This window comes from Leopardus geoffroyi, chromosome A3 (assembly GCF_018350155.1).
Source record: "Leopardus geoffroyi isolate Oge1 chromosome A3, O.geoffroyi_Oge1_pat1.0, whole genome shotgun sequence".
Classification (NCBI taxonomy): domain Eukaryota; kingdom Metazoa; phylum Chordata; class Mammalia; order Carnivora; family Felidae; genus Leopardus; species Leopardus geoffroyi.
This window is the reverse complement of record NC_059336.1, coordinates 115,797,047-115,817,510: the sequence shown is the minus strand read 5'-3', so window position 1 is coordinate 115,817,510 and position 20,464 is coordinate 115,797,047. Positions and strand designations below refer to the sequence as shown.

The window sequence follows — 20,464 nt, the reverse complement described above, 5'->3', positions numbered from 1 at the left end:
GCTTTGAGCTGTCAGCACAGAGCCTGATGCGGGGCTCAAACTCACAAACTGTGAGATCATGACCTGAGCCGAAGTCAGACGCTTAACCGACTGAGCCACCCAGGAGCCCCTCTTCATTGCTGTTTTTAATGGTAACTAACATTTCCCCCTGTAAGCTAAGATAAATAATTAGAATAATAGTATATTACATAATGTTTAGATTAAAAATGGTTATTTTAGAAAAGGAAATTTTGAGTTAATTCCATAGTAGATTATTTTTCAGTTTGTCAATTTACTGTTTTGTTGAGCTCCCTTTTTTTGAGTTTAATATTTGTCATATATGTTTTATGTTTATATAGAGTCAACTATTTTTTCTTTTCAATCTTTGAGGCATGTTTTTTGAGTTCAATTTATATATGTAAGGCTTTCTGCCCACTCTCAGGTAACTCCTGTTTTTTACATTTAAATTCTTAGGACTATTTAGGAGTAATCAGTGTTTCCTAATTTGCAAAGCTATACATGTTTGTTAGAAGATATTAAGCATTATGATTATGTAATTAAGCATTATGATTATGTAATAAACTGGATAGTGCAAGTAAATCCCCATTGCCTACAAGGCAGAGACTGAATTTGTTTTAGTCAGGAAAGGACATTGTCTTAGAAAGAACTGTTGATAGCCTTCACTGCCATGTTTAAAACATTTTTTAATATAAAAATTAAGCCACAAAATTCTGATACCACATTTTATGTAAGTCACAGAAAACTGAATTATAAACATGTTGTAATTAATTTAGCATTGTTAATAGGTTATCGACTTGTACTTATTTATCTCACTTCATTGTAGACCAGTAGAAACTTTGACATGTGTTGGGATGTGTCTTCAGTTTACATTTGGGAGCCATTGATCTGACCAACGCCGTCTCTGTCACTGTTCTTCAGAATATAGCCAGCTTTGTCCTCTTACTCTTCTGGTCTACTGTTGCCTTATTTTCACTTGCTTGTTTTTGTTCGTGTGGTTCCTTTGTTTCCAGTTTCATGCCACTTACCCTTCCTGGTTCATTTCAAATCCTCCTCGTGGCAGAGACTCTTGGCTCTCCACCAGAATTTGTTCTTCTCTTCCTGAGCCTGGAGCTGGCTCTTGTCTCCCGTGTGACTGAGTTGTAGCCTCTAGAACGTGAGTAGAAATGATGTGTGGCAGTTCTTGGTGCAGTTTCCTCTTCTACTGGCTGGATGTGTACCATAATGTGGAATTAGGGGAATGTGGAGCCACACGGAAGCCACCTGGATCACTGACTGACTGTGTGGGAGAGAGTTGTCCACCAACCAGAACCTTCCTCCCCACCTTGCTACCACTACACATGCAAGAACTAAACTAGTGTGTGAAGCCATTGCACGTTTGGTTCGATGGTTACCTCAGTTTCCCTGACTCTAAGAACACCACTTTCCCTAGGAAGCAGTTTCTGACTATTTCAGTTCATACAGATTATTGTTTTTTTCTCCCCAAATTCTGTGGTGTTTATTATGTATATGCTGTTCACATACTTTTTAAAAAAATGAAAAACAAAGGCAGCATATATTTAATTTGTGCACGGCTAGCTCACACGGACTATAGGCTTTTGGAAGACCATGACTATCTTATATTTCTTTTGTGTTCTCCATGGTACACTGTTTAGGCATTCAGTAAAGACCTTGAGGAATGAAAACTTGGGAACAAATCTTTACTATTACTTTTTTAAATGTTTATTTATTTTTGAGAGAGGGAGGGGGAGTCAGAGAGAGAGGGAGACACAGAATCTGAAGTGGGCTCCAGGCTCTGAGCTGTCAGCACAGAGCCCGACGTGGGGTTTGAACTCAAACCGCGAGATCATGACCTGAGCCGAGGTTGGACGCTTAACTGACTGAGCCACCCAGGTGCCTCAGGGAACAAATCTTTAGATGTAGCATAGATATTGACATCTGCAGTGGTGTTAAGTTTAGTTAACTTCATTTATTTTCACTTTCTCTGGTTAGACTTTAATTTTAAAGGAGAAAAATGTACAGAGAACCCGTAAGAATAAATTAGAACAAAGACCTTACAAGCTCATGAAATTTGTAGTGGTGAAGCTGCTTCCTTTGCTTTCCTCTCCCTCCCCCTTTCCCTCTACAGTCACTGAACTTTTACAACAGGGTCATGTTCTAGGCCCTGGGGGTATAGCAGTAAGACAAAATTGTCACCTCCTTGGAGTTTACAGACAATAAACAAGTAAACGTTTGGAATGCTAAATGTGGTCAGTATCTGGAGAAAAATAAAGTTGGGGGGGTTGAGGGTAGGGGCAGCAGGTGAGAGGATGCTTGCTCTGAGTGTGTGCTGCTCTGTGGGCTTGGTGTTAGGGTTTTAACGTGGGTGTCCTGGAAGGCCTTTCTGGGAAAGTGACCTTTGGGCTAAGACCTGAACCAGGTGAGTAGAAACATGTGGCTAACTGGAAACAGAGTGAGTGAGTAGAAGAGACCACAAGTGCTCTTCAGCCCGGGGTGAGTGTGATGAAAATGTTCCAGAACTGACCATGGTGATATGGCATGCTCTGTGAGCACACTGAAACCCACCGAGACGCACGCTTTCTGTGCATGACTTCTAGGGTATGTGAACTACATCTCAGTAAAATGGTTAGAAAGAAAACATCAGAGCTTTCGAGGTCTTCAGCATCAACCTGGGAGAAAACCCTTCTCCTCACTGCTCTCTTTAGCAATGTTTGGTTGTAGAGTTGTAGTTACTACAGTAAATCACACGGATCATGTTCTAGTCAGACCCAGATACTGTGCAAAGCACAGTAATCATAATGAATGTTAATAAATTCGTATCAGAGTACTTTGGCCATAACTTTTTAAAAACTCCAACCCTAAAATCTGCCATGTATATGAACTCTTAATGGTTTGCTGCTAAAGTAACAGTTGATTATTTTCCGTTTATAACTTGAGGAAAAGGTAGTGTTGGCTTCGTGCTCAGTAATGACCAATTTGGGATTGAGACCATGCTGACTTTGCAGGGCAGTTACCTGAGAGCTTTGCCTTTAGAATCATGCCTGCTTTCTGTTTGCTTTAAATGGTTTATATTCAGAACAGCCTGTCTTAGGCTGTCTCCCTGGATCTTGGCTTCTTCAGATCCTGGCTCGTAGAGACTATCTTTTATTTTATTTTTTCCTCTAGAAATAATCTTTAGTTTATTGTTTCTTTGTATCACAATTTCACCTGGATCCCACTCGCCTAGGCAGCATGGACTCAGATCCCTCCTAAATACATAGGATCTTAGAGCTAAAAAGTTTAGAGTTCTAGAGCTACAGTCAGTGCAAAGCTTGTATCTATACTTACCAATCCTTAATTCTGTCCTTGATGTCTCTCTCGGGTACCGTGACTATATTTCTATCAGGAATTGACAAATAATGCTCATAAAACAGCTTCTTGTTGACCCTATGGAGATTCTTCAGATTCTGTTATGGATTATGTTTGAAATTATTGACTCAAAAATTGTATTTTATTAAATTTCCAATCATTTTTCTCAGTCTGTACTCTGCTTTAGGAGCAGTTTTCCCTTGTACTGACAAGCTTTCAAATCACTTCCTTGTCAAGTTGAGAGCACTTGACCTGCATTGCAGTTCTAGACCTGGTGCTGCCACTAACTCACTTTGTGACCTTGGCATGTGGCTTAGTCTGACCATAGACAAATTTTGTATTATTTCAGAGGTAGATTTGGTAAATGGTAGCTTTGATGAGCAGGACCTTCTGCCCCCCTTCCCCCGGTGGATGGATTTTATGCAGAGATTACGACCCACAAGTGTAAGTAAAATGACAGAAAACACACGAAATGTTGCGTCTCTCACTCCCCTGGCCCCGTGAGGAGGGAAGGGAAGGGTGTCTGCCGCAGGGAGCAGCGGCCCTTCACAGCTTCTTATCATGCAGGGCAGGCGGCATGCAGCGGGGAAGGAGCCAGCTCTGTGTCCTCTGATCGAGGAAGAAAGGGCGATTCTGCCCTGCAGGGCTTTGTAAGACAGGGGTCAAGGAGTGCCCTGTAGTGTCAGCCTGGTCTGGAGAGAGCCAGTTGAGGCTCTGGCTGCTTGTGTACAGGAAGCCCACTGTTCCTTTTAAAACATTGCAAAAAGCTGGCACACTCTTACCTTTCAGATGAAGCATTTGTATCTAACTAAATTCATACAGATGCATCTTAATCTGGCTACCATCCATCAGCTTTTAATAACAACAGTAACAGCCAGTATTTACTAAGTATGTGCTGTGTACCTCCCTGCTGCAAGTGCTTTACATGTTGTAGCTCACCTGATTTTGAACAACATCCCTTTGACCTGTGGGTACTGCTGTTACCTCTATTTTTATAATTGCGGAAGTAACAGGTTGGAAGTTTCACAATTATTAAGTGGCAGAGCTGGGATTCAAACCCACAGCTTGTCTGACTACATGCTTTGGTTAATTAAGAGGCAAGCCTGATGTAGAAGAGGTGTAAAGTTTCATTGTCGGAGGCCTGGGGCTCAAAAAGATTTTCCAGGGAGCCCCTACTGATGATATCAAGTTTCTTCACTTCTCTGGGTTTCTTCATCTGTAAAATAAAGAGTTTCAAGAAACAAGGTCTTTGAAGTGCTTCCTGTTGGACAAGTCTTAAGATTGTGACTTCACAAGTTATAATACCTAATTCCTTTCGACAGATTTATTTTAATACAGCATGAAAATTTCGTTATAGGTTTGATCTTACCTTGTAGTCATCAGTGTGTTTCATACGTTCCTGTGGGCTGAAGTATGCCAAGCTGTACTGTGCACTCAACACATGACATTGACCACTTGTAACGTGTCAGAGTGTGAATTGAGATGTGCTGGAGGGTTTAATATACATAGCAGATTTCAAAACTTAGTATGAAAAAAATGAATGTAAAGTATCTTATTTATTTTAGATCACACTGAAATGATAATTTATGTATATTGGGTTAAATCTATTAAAATTAATTTTGTCTATTTTGCTTTTTTTGAGAGAGAGCATGAGAGGGAGGGGGGGAGAGAGAGAAAGAGAAAGAGAGAGAGAGAGAGAGAGAGAGAGAGAGAGAGAGAGAAAGAGGATGGATCTTAAGCAGGCTCCATGACCATTGCGGAGCCCAATGTGGGGCTGCCTCCCAGGACTATGAGATCATGACCTGAGCTGAAATCCAGAGTTGGATGCTTAACTGACTGAGCCACCCAGGTGCCCCAATTTTTTTTTTGCTTTTTAAGTGTGTCTACTAGAGGATTTCAAACTACATACGTGGCTCACATTATTTTTGTGTTGGACAGTATTATTGTAGAGAGTCTTCAATGAGAGAAAGAAGTTGTAGTTACTGTGGATAGGAAACTAATTTGGAGACATAGACAGGAGTGGTGGTTCATATCTAGTAAACCGAAGTGGTCAGTATATTGTCTCCCACTTAGCCATGGATGAATAATATATATTTGTTATAATAACTTGAACATGTTTGATAAAGTAAACTAACTGAAAGAATAGGTGTATTTGTACCATGGGTAACAAAGTAGTGTATCTATTGAACACTTAAATATACCAGGTACTCTTCTAAGCGCTTTGTATATGTTAACTCAGTACTGATACTAACGCTGCCAGGCAGGTAGATACTTCCAGGCACAGTGACTGTTGTTACTGATCCGGACGCAGTGAGCTACTCGCTTAAGGCCACGCAGTACAGTGAATAATGAGTTACTGTGAGTCTGTATAGTTTGACTTCAGAGACTGTGGTATACAGGTATCCCCTGCTTTTCGAAAGTTCACATTGTATCCCTTTTATGAAAGACTTATATTAGTACCAGTTTTTGCTCATCAAAAGAAGTCAAAAGCAAAATTAGCATTCAGCATTTGTCTGGCAGCAAGCCCTTAAAGAGGCAGCATGCACGCCCAAGCAGCGAGAGTGGCGCCACCAAGCTCCTATCCTGGGAGCCACACACTCAGCATCTTGGTATCAAGCCGCCGTAGCTTTGAACTGTGTGAGCATCTGTGCTTTTTCTCGGTTTATTTTGTCCATCTGTTAGCAAGATGTGTCCTGAGGTATCAGAAAGCCTAAGAGAGGTTATGTTTTGGCCCTGGGAATGCTCAGGTTTTTTCATAATGAAGTAATGGTAATTGCTTCTTCGCTTTATGCCGTTCGGCTTATGAAAGGTTTCGTAGGAAATTACCACTTGCAGGTATGGGAGAGAAACCTGTATTGCCTCTTTAAACTGTATGACCTTATGATTTGCTATATTTTTGAATCTTATGATTTAGTGTGGTAATGCGTGCACTGGATTTTTGTTTTTTAAGCTTAGCAGGTGGCCTTAGTGTTGGCTTGCATTTACATTTTGTGGATTTATTTTTAACTGCCTAAGAGCGAATAATTTTTGTTTACATTTCCCACTTGCAGGGGTGGTTGTTTATGCCTTAATTTTAGCCTGTTAATTGCATTTGTCGTAGTGCTCCATAAATTTTGTATATTGTAAAAGATCTGCTTGGACTTTCAGGGAGAAGTGTATATGGCCAAATGAAAAAAAAAAAAGCTTTTAATAATTTAAATGTGTCGTATCAAAAGGCAATACAGGAATTTGGGTTTCTTTGCTTGCTTAGAAGCTATCATTTAGATGTTACCCTTAAGAAAGATAACACATTTAAAAGTTTTTATTCTCAAGAGGAAACTGTAATACTCTGTCTAGGTTAAACCTACATTAGATATTTATATCATGTATATCACATAAGTATATTTAAGAATCATCCTAGATTAGTTTGTAACCTAAAATTTAAAAAATATATATTTTCTGGTTATCAGCTAGGTATGAGATGCTGTGGATGATACAAGAATAGATGTCACATGTCTGTCCTGTAGAAATGAGACACACATGAAAAAAAGAAATGCAGTTCATTAAAGTAACAGAGAGAGAGAGAATGAGAATCCTAAGCAGACTCCGTGCAATCAGCACACAGCCCAAAACAGGGCTTGATCCCATGAACCTTGAGATCATGACCTGAGCTGAAATCAAGAGTTGGATGCCTTAACCAACTGAGCCACCCAGGCGCCCCAGGAATTTGGATTTCTTAAGAAGTTCAGAGTTGAGGGGAGACAAAAAGCTTTGGCTTTGTGATACTTTATCCTTGAGTTACTGCTTATGTCATAGACAACTCTAATAAGTTACATTCTTGATTTAACAAGATAGATGTTTTTAGTTGTTGGTACAAAAAACTAATGAAGAGCTTGCTTTCTTGGTTACTAGGCAAATCCAGCATATGAAATTGGCTTGTTAGCATCATCTCAGACTTCCTGGTTGGAAGAATTTTGTATCACTTAGCAAATACTTGATAGTTGTCTGTTTCTATAGATGACAAATCAGTATTTTGCACTGACAGTTAATTTCATTTATAAATTTCCACATGCAATGAATTTGTACACTTATTTATAGTCACACTAAAATTTGCTCTTAAAGTTCTGGCTTATCTTGGCAACTATGGGCTGCATTGTTTAACCTGCTAAACTCCATGTTCTTTCTTTGTAAAATTGGGAAGATCTCTGTCTCCCAGGGGTGAGGAAATTGTTCAGTGAGATAAGATGCTTTAAAGAAAAAGCGGTAATGTTTGGACATATTGGACATATATATACTCAGTAAATTTTCTCTGCCTTCTTCCTGATTTTGAAATGGTTGTGACTAGCAACTTCTAATGTATATACTTCTTATGTATATACTTAGCTTAAACTTAGACTCTAATGTATAAACTTCTTATGTATATACTTAGCTTAAACATAGACTTTCATGCAGCAGAACTCAAAGAAATTTGGAAGGCATTTACTTTTGTAAAATATGACTTAATATTTGTTGTAATAACCTAAATTTTTAAAATGTTGATATATCAAGAGAAGTTGTTTAATTAGAATCTTCGTAAAAACCTGAACTATCAAAGGACTAAGGTGTTTCTACGCTGTTATTTTATGAACCTAAAGCATACTGTGACTGTGGCATTGAAAGGAAATGCATCTTAAATTCCACATATGAATGAAATTGTATGGTAATTTAAGAAACAAAACAAATGAACAAAGGAAAAAAGAGAGAGGCAAACCAAGAAGTGGAGTCTTAACTATAGAGAACGAACTGATGGTTACCAGGGGGGAGGTGGGTAGGGGGATGGGTAAAATAGGTGGTGGGGATTAAGGAGGGCACTTGCTGTGATGAGCACTAGGTGTTGTATGCAAATGTTGAATCACTACATTGTACACCTGAAGCTAAGATTACACTGTATGTTAACTGACTGGAATTTGAATAAAAACTTAAAAAAAAAAAAAACCAGAAAGGAAATGCAGTTCAGGAGAAATATTCTATGTCAGCCATTTTCTGTATCATGCAGTTAAGGAAATGCAGTTAAGCTTTTTTTTTAAGTAGACTTTTTTTCTTTTGGTGTACTTATATGGGTGTTAATGTATGCATAGATTTGTGTGACCTCCATCTCTCCAAAAAACTCCCTTGTGCTATTTCTTTAAAGTCTTGAAGGGCTTTTGTTCCATATCTTCCTGATTACTGGAAATTTCTTTTTTTTTTTTTTTTTTAATTTTTTTAATGTTTATTTATTTTGGGGAGACATGGAGACAGAGTGCAAGCAGGGGAGGGGCAGAGAGAGAGGGAGACACAGAATCCGAAGCAGGCTCCAGGCTCCGAGCTGTCAGCACAGAGCCTGACGCGGGGCTTGAACCCACAAAGCACAGGATCATGACCTGGACTGAAGTCAGATGCTTAACCAACCGACTGAGCCACCCAGGCGCCCCAGGAAATTTCTATTAATTAACGTCTTTTAACCTCATGTTCCTCAGAGAAAAAGTGAACAATAATATCTACCTTGAAGAGTTGTTACAATAATCAAATGTGATATTACATAAACATAAATCCATAAATATAAATACACGTGTGCGCACATGTGCTTGCATGTGCGTGTGTGTGCACGCGCACGTGCACGCGGCCTGGCCCATAGTAGGTTTCCTATCAGTTCTTTTTTAAGAATATATTTTGTAAGTAATATAGTTTACAGTAACTTTTAGAATAGCTTAGTAAAGAAATATCATGTTCTCTTGATATCTAGAGCTTTTGGAGTGGCAAGGTTGATTGTCAAAGAATCCTCTGATAAGTTTTTTAGAAATGTGTCATCAGTTTCTCTGTTTTGGCTTGGAGGGAGGAGTACCCATATCTGTTTAACTTTATCATAATATTTTAGGGTTCATTTCACATTATGCCCATTTCATAAAATGTGATTTTTTTAAGTTGATGATAGAGATGTATGGCCTGACTCTTTGCTAACCCCAGGGCTTCCTTCTGAACTTGTATTTCTAAGCCCTAATGTAATAGTGATTTGGGGGGACATTTTAATCTTTTTCTTAACAGTGAACTACACAGTATTCTGGTATACAACATCCTAGGCAGTAGGATATAATTGCTTTTCTACAAATTTAATTGTTTAATCAAGTGCAGAAGCAGATTTAGAAGTTTTTGTTCTTGCTCACAAATCCTCATGTACACTGTCTTTATCACTGTTCTTTGTCTCATTATTAGTGTTCAAAATATTAGTAGGATCAGTAAATTATAGAACTGGAAAGAACCTTTGAGATCTTCTAGTCAATTCTTGATTCTATCTAACCCAAAGCCCCTTTTTCATAGTAAGTATTTTGTAATACTCTCTTTAGTGTCTTGAAATAAAATTAATAGTTAACAAAAAATTGTTTTACTCACATAATTGAAAGAGATTAATACAATTCCCTAACTGTAATATAAAGGAAAAATAAAAGGAAAATAATTTAAAATATGAAATATGATCATGCCATAAGACAAAACCACAAAACCCCACAAAAAACAGCCCCCCAAATTTCTAAGATGCTGTTAAGCACATGTACTGCCCCCTGAACCATGATCCAGACGCAGTCTTCTCTTATCTTTGGTAAAGCAGACGAGGGGTGGGGTGAAAGGGCAGAGGAAAGCGTTGGACAGGGCTTGGTGTCACCTCTGCAGGATGACACTAGTGTGATTGCTAGTAGAGCTTGCACGGGAATCCCAGGTCTTGTGAGTTGCTCTGCCGCTCTTGTTTTATTCATTGCTTCTAGGAGGAGAATGAGTCCAGTGGTACAGGACGTAAAAACAGCTTCATGGTCTTTCTAAAAATTTATGTGAAAACATTTTTCATTTTTGAATGAGGGAGTTAACTGCATGTTATTCTTGACTTGTTGCTTGCTGTAGAGCTACATAGATACATTGAAGTTACTCTTTCTGAATTCATCTATTGGCTAAGGGGAGTTCTGTGGTGGAGTGACAGCACAGTGAACGTTTAACCTCTGGCCCTGCCCCTGGCACAGTCTCTTAGGGTCTTTCTTCTGGACATCGTGGAGGTAGTAGACATATGGATGTATGTGTAATAACCAGAGGACATCCTGTAGGTTCAGAGATCCTGCCAGAGCTCCCGTTTTCTGGCTTTATGACTTTGGGCACAAACCCATTTTTTCATCTGTAAAATTCCTACCTTTTCTTTCTCACAGGTTGTCACAAAGGCCAAATGAAAGAGCATGAAGGAAAGTGGTAAACTGGATAGCAAATGCAGTGGATTCATGCTAACTGAAAGCCTCGCATCCTCCTCCTCCAATATTATAAAGAGAATATATGGTCCTTTTTTAATACTCCGTAGTTAGTATATTATCATAATAAATACTCTAATCTGAATCTTATTTCAGTTCCTTGAACCCACCTGCCCGAGAGACCTGGAGTGTCATATATGTGCTGTCTCCAGTTCCTGTCTCCACTTGCTCATCCCCTAGTAAACACACAAACAAAAGGCCAAAACCAAAGATTTCCTGACCTTTATTGCAACATCACCGTTTACTTATTTCGCTGTTGATTCCCCTGCTGGATTGTAGGTTCCATGAGAATTTTGTAGTCTACCCTACGTGCTTGTGCTGCAGGTAAAGTGGTATTTCCAAAACAGAGTCAAATTAACACTCAGAAAGATGTGTTGTCTTTATTCTCCAGGCTCAGCCCTCTCTGATAATCTGGTGTTTCCAGAGGCGCCTGTGGCAGAACACAACAGGAAGCTATCCCAGCACCAGCCAGTTCAAGTTCCTTTGTACGTGTGTCATTTAATCTCTTGAGGGAGCAGTGTCCCCTGAAACTTCTAGAATGTTGCTTCTGATGATTATCATTGATGTGGAATTCTATAGCAACTTAACTTTGATACTTTTGACTTCAGCCCTTACATTGAGTTCTTTTTTCATCAAGATTCCAGGTAATCAAGGGTAATTATGTTATAGAGGAAAAACAGATTTTGTTTTAGTGTTGGACTTGTTGCATTAAGAACTAATAGTTTGGGGCGCCTGGGTGGCTCAGTTGGTTGAGCGTGTGACTTTGGCTCAGGTCATGATCTCGTGGTTTGAGTTCAAGCCCCGCGTCGGGCTCTGTGCTGATGGCTCAGAGCCTGGAGTTTGCTTCTGATTCTGTGTCTCCCTCTCTCTCTGCCCCTCCCCTGCTCATGCTCTGTCTCAAAAATAAATAAAACATTAAAAAAAATTAAAAAAAAAAGAACTAATAGTTTTGTAGAGTTTTGTTAAGCATATGAAAGGCATATTACTCTTCTGTGAGTATTTTTGTTTTAAGTAGAGGATAACTTACTCTTTTCTGGCAGCCTTCTGACTGTAATTTTTTTTTTTTCTTTTTTGGACTCCATGCTTTTGCTTAAGTGCAACAATTCCATTTCTTATTGTTGATTTCCTCAATATGTGTTCATGAATCTTTCCTTGCATTCAGCAGCTATGCCTCATTAATTTAAATCTGGCTTTGCTTTGCTGGTCTTATGCTTATTTTGTTTCTCTTCTTTCTTAAAGTCTTGTCAGCCATATTCTTCACAACCCAATTTCAGTGCTGCTAACTTAGGGTGCTCATGTTAGTAGATACTTATTACCTTGATTCGATTTTGGAGATTATATGGGTGTTTCTCTCTGCCTGGACTATGGATTTCCCCCTTCTTTTATAGTCTGGCTTTTAAATGTAAAGTGGTTTATTGGAAAGAGCACAGGCTGTAGAGTTAAATGGATATGGGTTTAAATCCTAGCTCTGCTCCCTGCCAGTTAAATAGTTTGAACATGTTTGAATGTTTCTGAGCTTTCTTCAATTGTAAAATGGGTGTATTTTTACCTACTTTTTAGAGTTTTGAGATGTTGGAGTATTTTACTGTAAATTATATTGTAAATATTGTAAAACACTTGATAGAGTATTTATCTCTTTCCTGTGTCTTTGAACATCTCTGAAAAAAAAAAAAAAAAAAGGCAGCGTGGAATAGAGGAGAGACCCAACGGAGAGTGAGAGAGAAGTCCTGGCTTGCTTGAAGACCCCTTTGGTCTAAAAGATTTTGTGAGTTTGTGACTGACTTAATGTGAAGGTCTTTCAAAGAGGAACAAAACCACTAAGGTAGTCTAGATGGAGAGTTCTCTTAGCACTAAGGAAAAGTGAATCTGGATCTCTGTTGCCTCATCTCTGGTAAGAAGGGTTTTTTTTTGCTTGGGCCACTGGTTCCAAATGGTATTCTTTAACATCCTTTAGAGCAAAGAGGTCAGTGACGGTGAGGAGTCGGGTCTGAGAGTGGAAACAGGTCTGAATCACAGCTGCTCTGCTTGTGTTTTACATATGAGCCTTTCTGGTGAGATTTTTGAATGAAAGAGTTTGCAAACCAGTGGACTGAATGATCTCCACAGCCTGTCACAACTCTTGACTTTCCATGATAGGTGATGTGGTTTTTAAATTGAGTTTTCAGAGATGTTTTTCATAATATTTTATACATTATACTGTCCTGAAAACTACCTCCTTGTTCAGGAGTTAGCTTTGTAAGTTCTATAAATAAATTTAAAAATTCTATAACTATTAATTGCTATTCTTAAGGCGTCATGAGCTTCTGTTATCAAATATTTGTATTGGCATTCGTATTAATTTCTACACCTGTGTTTTTATTAATGGCAAGAACATGCTACATGAAACACATTAAAATACATGGAGAGAGCTCCAGGGTCATTCTCCATCTGTTATTTATTTTGATTTTTGCAAGTCTAGGGAAAAAAAGGTCACAGAGTAATGTTTTAATAGCAAAACAGATGTTCCAGATATTAACCCTGTTGTTATTTGTACAAAGTAGACTTTTATACATGACCCAAATCTCAGTCATGTCTTTCAGAAGTTAGAAAAAAATGTTTTATACATTTGTAGTATTCACCCAGAATTCCACAATGTATGAGTAACAGCAGTGTTAATGAAATTCAGTCTGAAATACCTTGAATCAAGATTACTTGATTCCATTCATATTATAAGGTATTAAGTAATAAAGGTATCTCAAATATTTTTAAAACAAAGCCTAATATAAATAAATATACATAAAATAGTATTATGATATGTAATATTTCTGCCTTTGCTTATAATACTTTGTGGGCTTTTTGACTTCCCAACTAAGTTTTTTCTAGAATAATGTCATTATATGATTTATCTTTGGTTTCACCTCATTGCTCAGATACTTGATAAATGTATTTCATAAATGAAAATTACACAGTATAGTTTCTTGAGACTTAAGAATGTCTCCAGAATTCCTTTGCAACAGAAGACCATTTCAGGCTGCTATTCAGTTGTCTCTAAACCAGTAGTGTCTTAACTTTCTTTGAATTACAAATCCCTGTGATACAAATTAGGGATCCTCTCTGAAGAAAAACACACATAAATTAGCTTACAATTTTAGGGGTTTATGAAGCCTTGAATACATTCCATGAGCCATCTACGGGTAAACTTCCCTTTGCTGTGTGAAGAATAAATTGTAGAAAGGAAACATTTGTTTTTGTTTTTATTTTGCTTGTATCTATTAAAAGAAAAAATTGCTATGAATGATAGTTGACTTTTTTGAGAATATGGTAGTGTTTTCATTCAGTTTATATTGATTTGTAAAAAGTCTTTTATTAACGATGTTAATGTAATGTTAGAAATAATGTGATCAGTCTGTGATGTGTTGAAGAACTGTAATATGATACAGAAAAACATTTTATTCCTTGCCCAGTCAAAACACTTGTTAGGTGCCACCCTGAGACAGTGGTATTTTATACCTTCTAGTGAATACCAGTAATTTATATTAGAAAAGTTACTGATATCAGAATGTCAGCATCTTTTACATATGAAGAACATTGGGCCAGTGTTTTAATGTTATGAAATGCCCATTTTATGCTTTTCATTAGTGGCTAACTTTATCAAACTCAGTGGTATATTATTAATGGCACCTCTCTAGTCCCTTAGTGTAAGAAATCCTGGTCCCTCGTTTTTCCTTTTGAAATAAATGTTATTGGGATTTTATTAAATAATTTAAAAGTAAAACTTTCTGTGTACAATTTGGAAGGAAAATCATAGTCTCACGATGCAAGGAGAGTCGTTGGTAGTATTTTGATATGTGTCTGTCTGTCTAGGTTATTTTCTGTTCAGTGATTGCACTCTGTCTCGATTTTGGTTCCCTTTTGTACTTGTTTTGCTTGTATATGCTTTTTTCTTAAAACTTTTTTTAATGTTTATTTATTTTGAGGGAGAGACAGAGCACAAGTAGGGGAGGGTCAGAGAGACAGGCAGTTACAGAATTAAAGCAGGCTCCAGGCTCTGCGCTGTCAGCACAGAGCCCAACGTGGGGCTCAAACTCACAAACTGTGAGATCATGACCTGAGTTGAAGCCGGACGCTTAACCGACTGAGCTACCCAGGCACCCGTGACTGATTATTTTCTTTCTTTCTTTCTTTCTTTTTTTTTTTTTTTTTTAATTTTTAATGTTTATTTATTTTGGGGGGGAGACAGAGCACAAGCAGGGGAGGGTCAGAGAGAGAGGGAGATACAGAATCCAAAGCAGGCTCCAGGCTCTGCGCTGTCAGAACAGCGCAGCCCGATGTGGGGCTCGAACTCACGAACCGTGAGATCGTGACCTGAGCCGAAGTCAGCCGCTTAACTGACTGAGCCACCCAGGTGCCCCTGTATATGCTTTTTTCTTTTTTTTTTTCTTTTTTTTTTTTTTAAGTTTTTTTTTTTTCAATGTTTATTTATTTTTGGGACAGAGAGAGACAGAGCATGAACGGGGGAGGGGCAGAGAGAGAGGGAGACACAGAATCGGAAACAGGCTCCAGGCTCTGAGCCATCAGCCCAGAGCCTGACGCGGGGCTCGAACTCCTGGACCGCGAGATCGTGACCTGGCTGAAGTCGGACGCTTAACCGACTGCGCCACCCAGGCGCCCCTGTATATGCTTTTTTCTAATTTCTGAAGTGGTCGTCATCCTTACAGTTTCTCTTTTCCTTCACTATTCACGGCCTTCAGGGTAAAGTGGTTAGAGTTACTTGTGTCTTGGTAATCTCCCAGCTAATGAACTTTTTTTGTTCTGAGATATAATTCACATACCATACAGTTCACCCATTTAAAGAGTAGCGTACAGGTAATGGTTTTAGACTGTTCAGAGTTGTGCAGCCATCATCACTGTCTAATTTTAGAACATTCTTTCACCCTCCAGTCACTCCCATTCCACCTGCATCCAGCCATAGGGAGCCACTAATCTACTTTCTGTCTCTACAGATTTGCCTCTTCTGGACATTTCATATACATGAAATCATACAATATGTGGACTTTTGTGATCGGCTTCTTTCACTTAGCATTAATATCTTCAAAGTTGTCTGTGTCGTAGCATGTATCAAGTACTTCACTCCATTTCTGGTTGTTGTTGAATGATAGCCACTGATGGCTAAACCCCTTTTGTTTGTCCATTTATCAAATGAAGGACATTTGGGTTTCCACTTTTTGACTATTATGAATGGCGCTGCTATGAACATTCATCTATATGTTTTTATGTGGACATATATTTTCGTTTCACTTAGGTATATATATCTAGGAGTGGAATTGCTGGGTTATGTGGTACTCTAACATTCTGAGGGCTGTAAGTCATTGGATCAAGGATGGTAGTCTCTTGAATAATAGGTAAGAGGTATAAGAGAGTTGTACTAACCAGTTTTTCTGAAATGATTTAATATAGTAGTGTTCCACTTAGTGTGGGTGTATGTGGTTTTAACTTTTACATCTTATAAGGAAACTTCTATAACAACAGGAAATTGTTGAAATGTAGTGAGTGCGCTTGCCATTTTTGCAGAAAAAGAAGTGGTGGCATTTTCATGAAAAAAATGCTTGCTGTTAACAGTTCATTTTGTTTGAAACAATTTGGAAGAAACAAAACCCAACAGAAATCCCGAGACTTTGGGAAATCTTTCTCATGACTAACCCAGTCACTGCACAGTATGCACCATCAAGAATGTTAAGAGGTAGCCTCTTTCCCTTGCTTTTAGTCCTAGCTTGACTCACTACTGTCCTTCCTCTAAGCCCAGACCTCGTTTGCATCTTAATTCTTCATGTTTCAGTTGGTTGCCTTAGCCATCTCTGATTCTTGTCTAATGGAAGGAACGCTGAGCTGGTGGAAGGTCTTAGCCTAGCTCCATTGCCACCGGCTGTGCCACTGTAAGCACAGGTCAGATCCCTCAACCTTTCTGCTCCCCACTTTCTTCACTGGCATAATGAGAGAATCCTCTATGAAATTGAAAGATGTTTAAAGCTCAGTGATCTTAACTCTATCTCTAGACTTCTAAGATTTTGCAAGCTGGTTGTCAAGCTTACTGATTTTTCATGAACTTGGCATTTAATATATACTTCCTTGTATTGCTTCCTCCCTCCTTTTCAGATGTGTTCTTTCTGCACCTAGATGATATTGCCAAGGAGGGCAGAGACTCTATGTTACTCTTTGCAGTACCTTGTCTGAGGATGGTTAGTGTTTAATAGTGCAGATATTATTATATGAGTTTTTAATGACTGTGGAATGACTCTAATTGGTACTTATTCCCTGTTTAAATGATCAGAATTAAATGATCGAAATAACTTCGTAAATTTAGACAGCTGTTTTAACTTTTTCCTTTTCTGTCTTTTTAAGAGTATGCTTTTGATTAAAGTATCCATGGGGACAGTCAGAAATGAACATTCTGTTTTTAGAAACTTTTAAAATAACTGCTTTCTGCTAGAACTTTATCCTTATGAGACTTTTATACACATGTATTCATGGGCTCCTATTTTGTGTATACGAAGAGTTTCAGGAAACTCCTTGCTTGCTTTCCGACAGTCTATATACCTCCATCACTTAGCTCTTTGCACATTTTACCGGTTGGCTCTGTGTCTCATGAAGTGAAAAATGGAACATGAGCTTAAACTTCAAGTTAACATGGATAAATGCTATAAAATAATTTCAGCGGTGGTTTTGAGTGGGTGCTGGCGTACTTTTAGCTTACCCAGGGTACAAACTTTACCATTCCTGTCTCAGTTTGTTTTTAATTGTAGTTTTTAATTTGTCTGTAAAACTTTGAGTTGATAGTATGACAAACAGTAATTTGTCTAAAGATAGGACTTATTTCTACCTCAACGTTTAATCATTTTTACTTTGATTATGGAATTGTGGAGAAACAGGTATTGCTGGCACCTGACAAGCTGACTTGTTTTGGCTATGTTGACGGTGCTTTTTTTTTTTTTTTTTTTCATTCTTCCTCTTTTACCTCTCTTTTCTGCTTCTTCCCATTTTGCTATGTAAGTATCACATGGAAATGTCTCTTTTTAAAACATTAAAGAAAGCATCTATTTCTCTTTGACCACCAGCCTTAGTCACAGCCTCTTCCATCTTTACAGACCATGGAAACGTTATATGTCCTTATAGACAGATTTATGTGCATTTACATTTATTTATATAAACCATATAGCATAAGTTTTTTTTTCCCAGGGGTGTGGTTCCCCTCTTTTGAAAATAGTATCATACTCTTTTTCACTTACCAATATATCTTAGAGAACTGTTCATTTTAGAAAATACAGTTTGACCTCATTCTTTCCACCTGCTGCATAGTGTTCCATGATTGTTGGTTGTACCACAGTTTAGCCCTTCTCCCATCAGTGGACATTTATGTTTCTGATTTTTTGGTTACAGATAATGCTCGACTGCGTGTACAAAGGTCTTTGTACACGCAGTTGAGTATTTCTCTGGGGTAAATACTTAGAAGGAATTCATGATGATAGGCATATTCAAAATTATTATAGCTTATATGTATTATTACAGCTCACTTACCAGTGTGCCCTCTAAAATGTATACTTCTTTCAGCTGTGAAGGCAAAGACATCAACAAATGACGTTTAGAATACCAAAGGCAAAAATTAGACATTTTTGTCAATCTGGTAAGAAAACAATTGGTATTTTTTTTAACTTTTTGTTTTTAATGTTCATTTATTTATTTTGAGAGACAGAGCAAGGAGGGGAAGGACAGAGAGAGAGGAGAGAGAGAATTCCAAGCAGGTTGCGTGCTGTCAGTGCAGAGCCCAACGTGGGGCTCAAACTTATGAACCATGAGACCGTGACCTGTACCGAAATCAAGAGTCAGATGTTCAACTGACTGAGCCACCCAGGTGCCTCGGTGTTTTGTTGTCTTAATTTCCACTTTCTTGAAAATAGGTTGAACATTTCGTCATGTTTATGGACCCTTTGTATTTTCTTCTTATAAACTTCATATGTGGAGGTGATTACTTACAAGGTATCCAGTTTAAATTATTACATATATAACTTTTTGGGGTAAATATTGTTGAAATATACATATAGAGGGGCACCTGGGTGGCTCATTTGGTTAAGCCTCTGACACTTGATTTTGGCTCAGGTCATGATCCTCCTGGTCATGAGATGGGGCCCCATGGCCGGCTCTACGCTGACGGCATGGAACCTGCTTGGGATCATCTCTCTCTTTCTCTCCCTCTCTTTCTGCCACTCCCCTGCTCATGCTCTCTCTCATTCTCTCTCTCAAAATAAATAAATAAAAAATTTTTAAAAAGATACGTATAGGAAAGTAAATAGATCACAAATGTATAGCTCAACAAATTTTTGTAAAGTGAATACACCACATGTAACCAGCACGCAAATCAAGAAACAGAATATTGCCAAAATCCTTGAAGCCCCTGGTGCCCCTTCTAGTCACTACCCATGCTCCATACCTCCCAGTATAACCATTAATGTTACTTCTAACATTATAAATTATTTTTTCTATTTTTGAACGTTAAACAAATAGAATCATACAGTATATACTGTCTGCCTCTTACTAGGTATCAACTTTTTTATTATTTAAAAAAAATTTTTTTTAATGTTTATTTATTTCTGAGACAGAGACAGAGCATGAGTGAGGGAGGGGCAGAGAGAGAGAGGGAGAAACAGAATCTGAAGCAGGCTCCAGGCTCCGAGCTGTCAGCACAGAGCCTGATGCGGGGCTCGAACTCATAGACCGCGAGATCATGACCTAAGCCGAAGTCCGATGCTCAACTGACTGAGCCATCCAGGTATCCCTCTAGGTATCAACTTTAAGTACACTTTAAGTAAAAGAATTGCATCAGGGTTGGGACACCTGGGTGGTTCAATCGGTTAAGCTTCTCTTTCAGGTCATGATCTCGCAATTCGTGAATTTGAGCCCCACATCAGTGGGACTTGGAATTCTCACTCCCTCCTTTTTCTGCCCCTCCCCGGCTTGCAGTGTCTCTCAAAAGAAAGAAGAGAGAGAGAGAGAGAGAGAGAGAGAAAGAGAAAGAAAAGAAAAAGAGAAAGAATTGCATCAGGGTTTAGAGATAACTCTGAGTATTTACACAGATAATTTCTTCTCTCACTAAACTTTAGTAAGATAGAGTCATTTTAACATAACCCTAGATGTGCTAGAAACTCTCAGAATGGACCCCTCCCCGCCAGAGGGAGTTAGCAGATTTGTTTACTGAAATCCAGCTTCATTTTGGGTAGGTCTAACTGAGGTTTGACCCCATTCTGTGCTCTTTAACCGCCTGTTGGGTTTATCAGAATTGGTAAACTGTGGTTTTATTTCATCTAAATGATCGTAACTAAATGCCTGCTTACCTTGCAGCTTCTTCTAGTATCTGGGAAAATATTATTCTCTTGTGCTGCTTCAGGAAGAATGAAACTGTGTAGTTTGTCTGGCTTTCCTGTTACTGTCTGTGTCATTTTCCCAAACAGGTAAAGGTGCCTGAGCAAACCTTATACATTATCCTTTCAGCTTCATCCGCCTGCCTTATGATTGCTAAGTTGATATAGAAAGGTGTTTTACCTTCTGTGTCTTTGGCTTATTTTTGTTCATTTGTTTCTTTTGGTGATTAGCTTGTTAAAGGAGTATACCTTTTTGTCTTCAGGATATCTTGAACTTAAATTCTTTAGTGTAATAGTCCAGTGATTTCTTGACATTAGAGACTATTTTTTCCATTTCTTTATATCTTCTTCAATTACCTTCATAAGCTTTCTATAGTTTTCAGCATACAGATCTTTTACATCTTTGGTTAGATTTATTCCTAGGTATTTTATGCTTCTTGGTGCAATTGTAAA

General features: G+C 38.3%; 1 protein-coding gene across 6 annotated transcripts in view; it reads left to right on the top strand.

Annotated features, from left to right (window-relative positions):
* Window positions 1–20,464, top strand: part of LCLAT1 (lysocardiolipin acyltransferase 1) — a 185,314-nt gene that overhangs the window by 38,481 nt on the left and 126,369 nt on the right. Inside the window, exon 1 of one of the 6 annotated variants that reach the window (XM_045447258.1) lies at window positions 10,496–11,107. The exons of the other annotated variants lie outside the window; for them this stretch is intronic. Coding sequence (XP_045303214.1) covers window positions 10,992–11,107 — 116 coding nt within the window. The 5' untranslated portion in view covers window positions 10,496–10,991. Of the gene's footprint in view, window positions 1–10,495; window positions 11,108–20,464 lie in introns of those variants that run through there. 6 annotated transcript variants of the gene reach the window in all.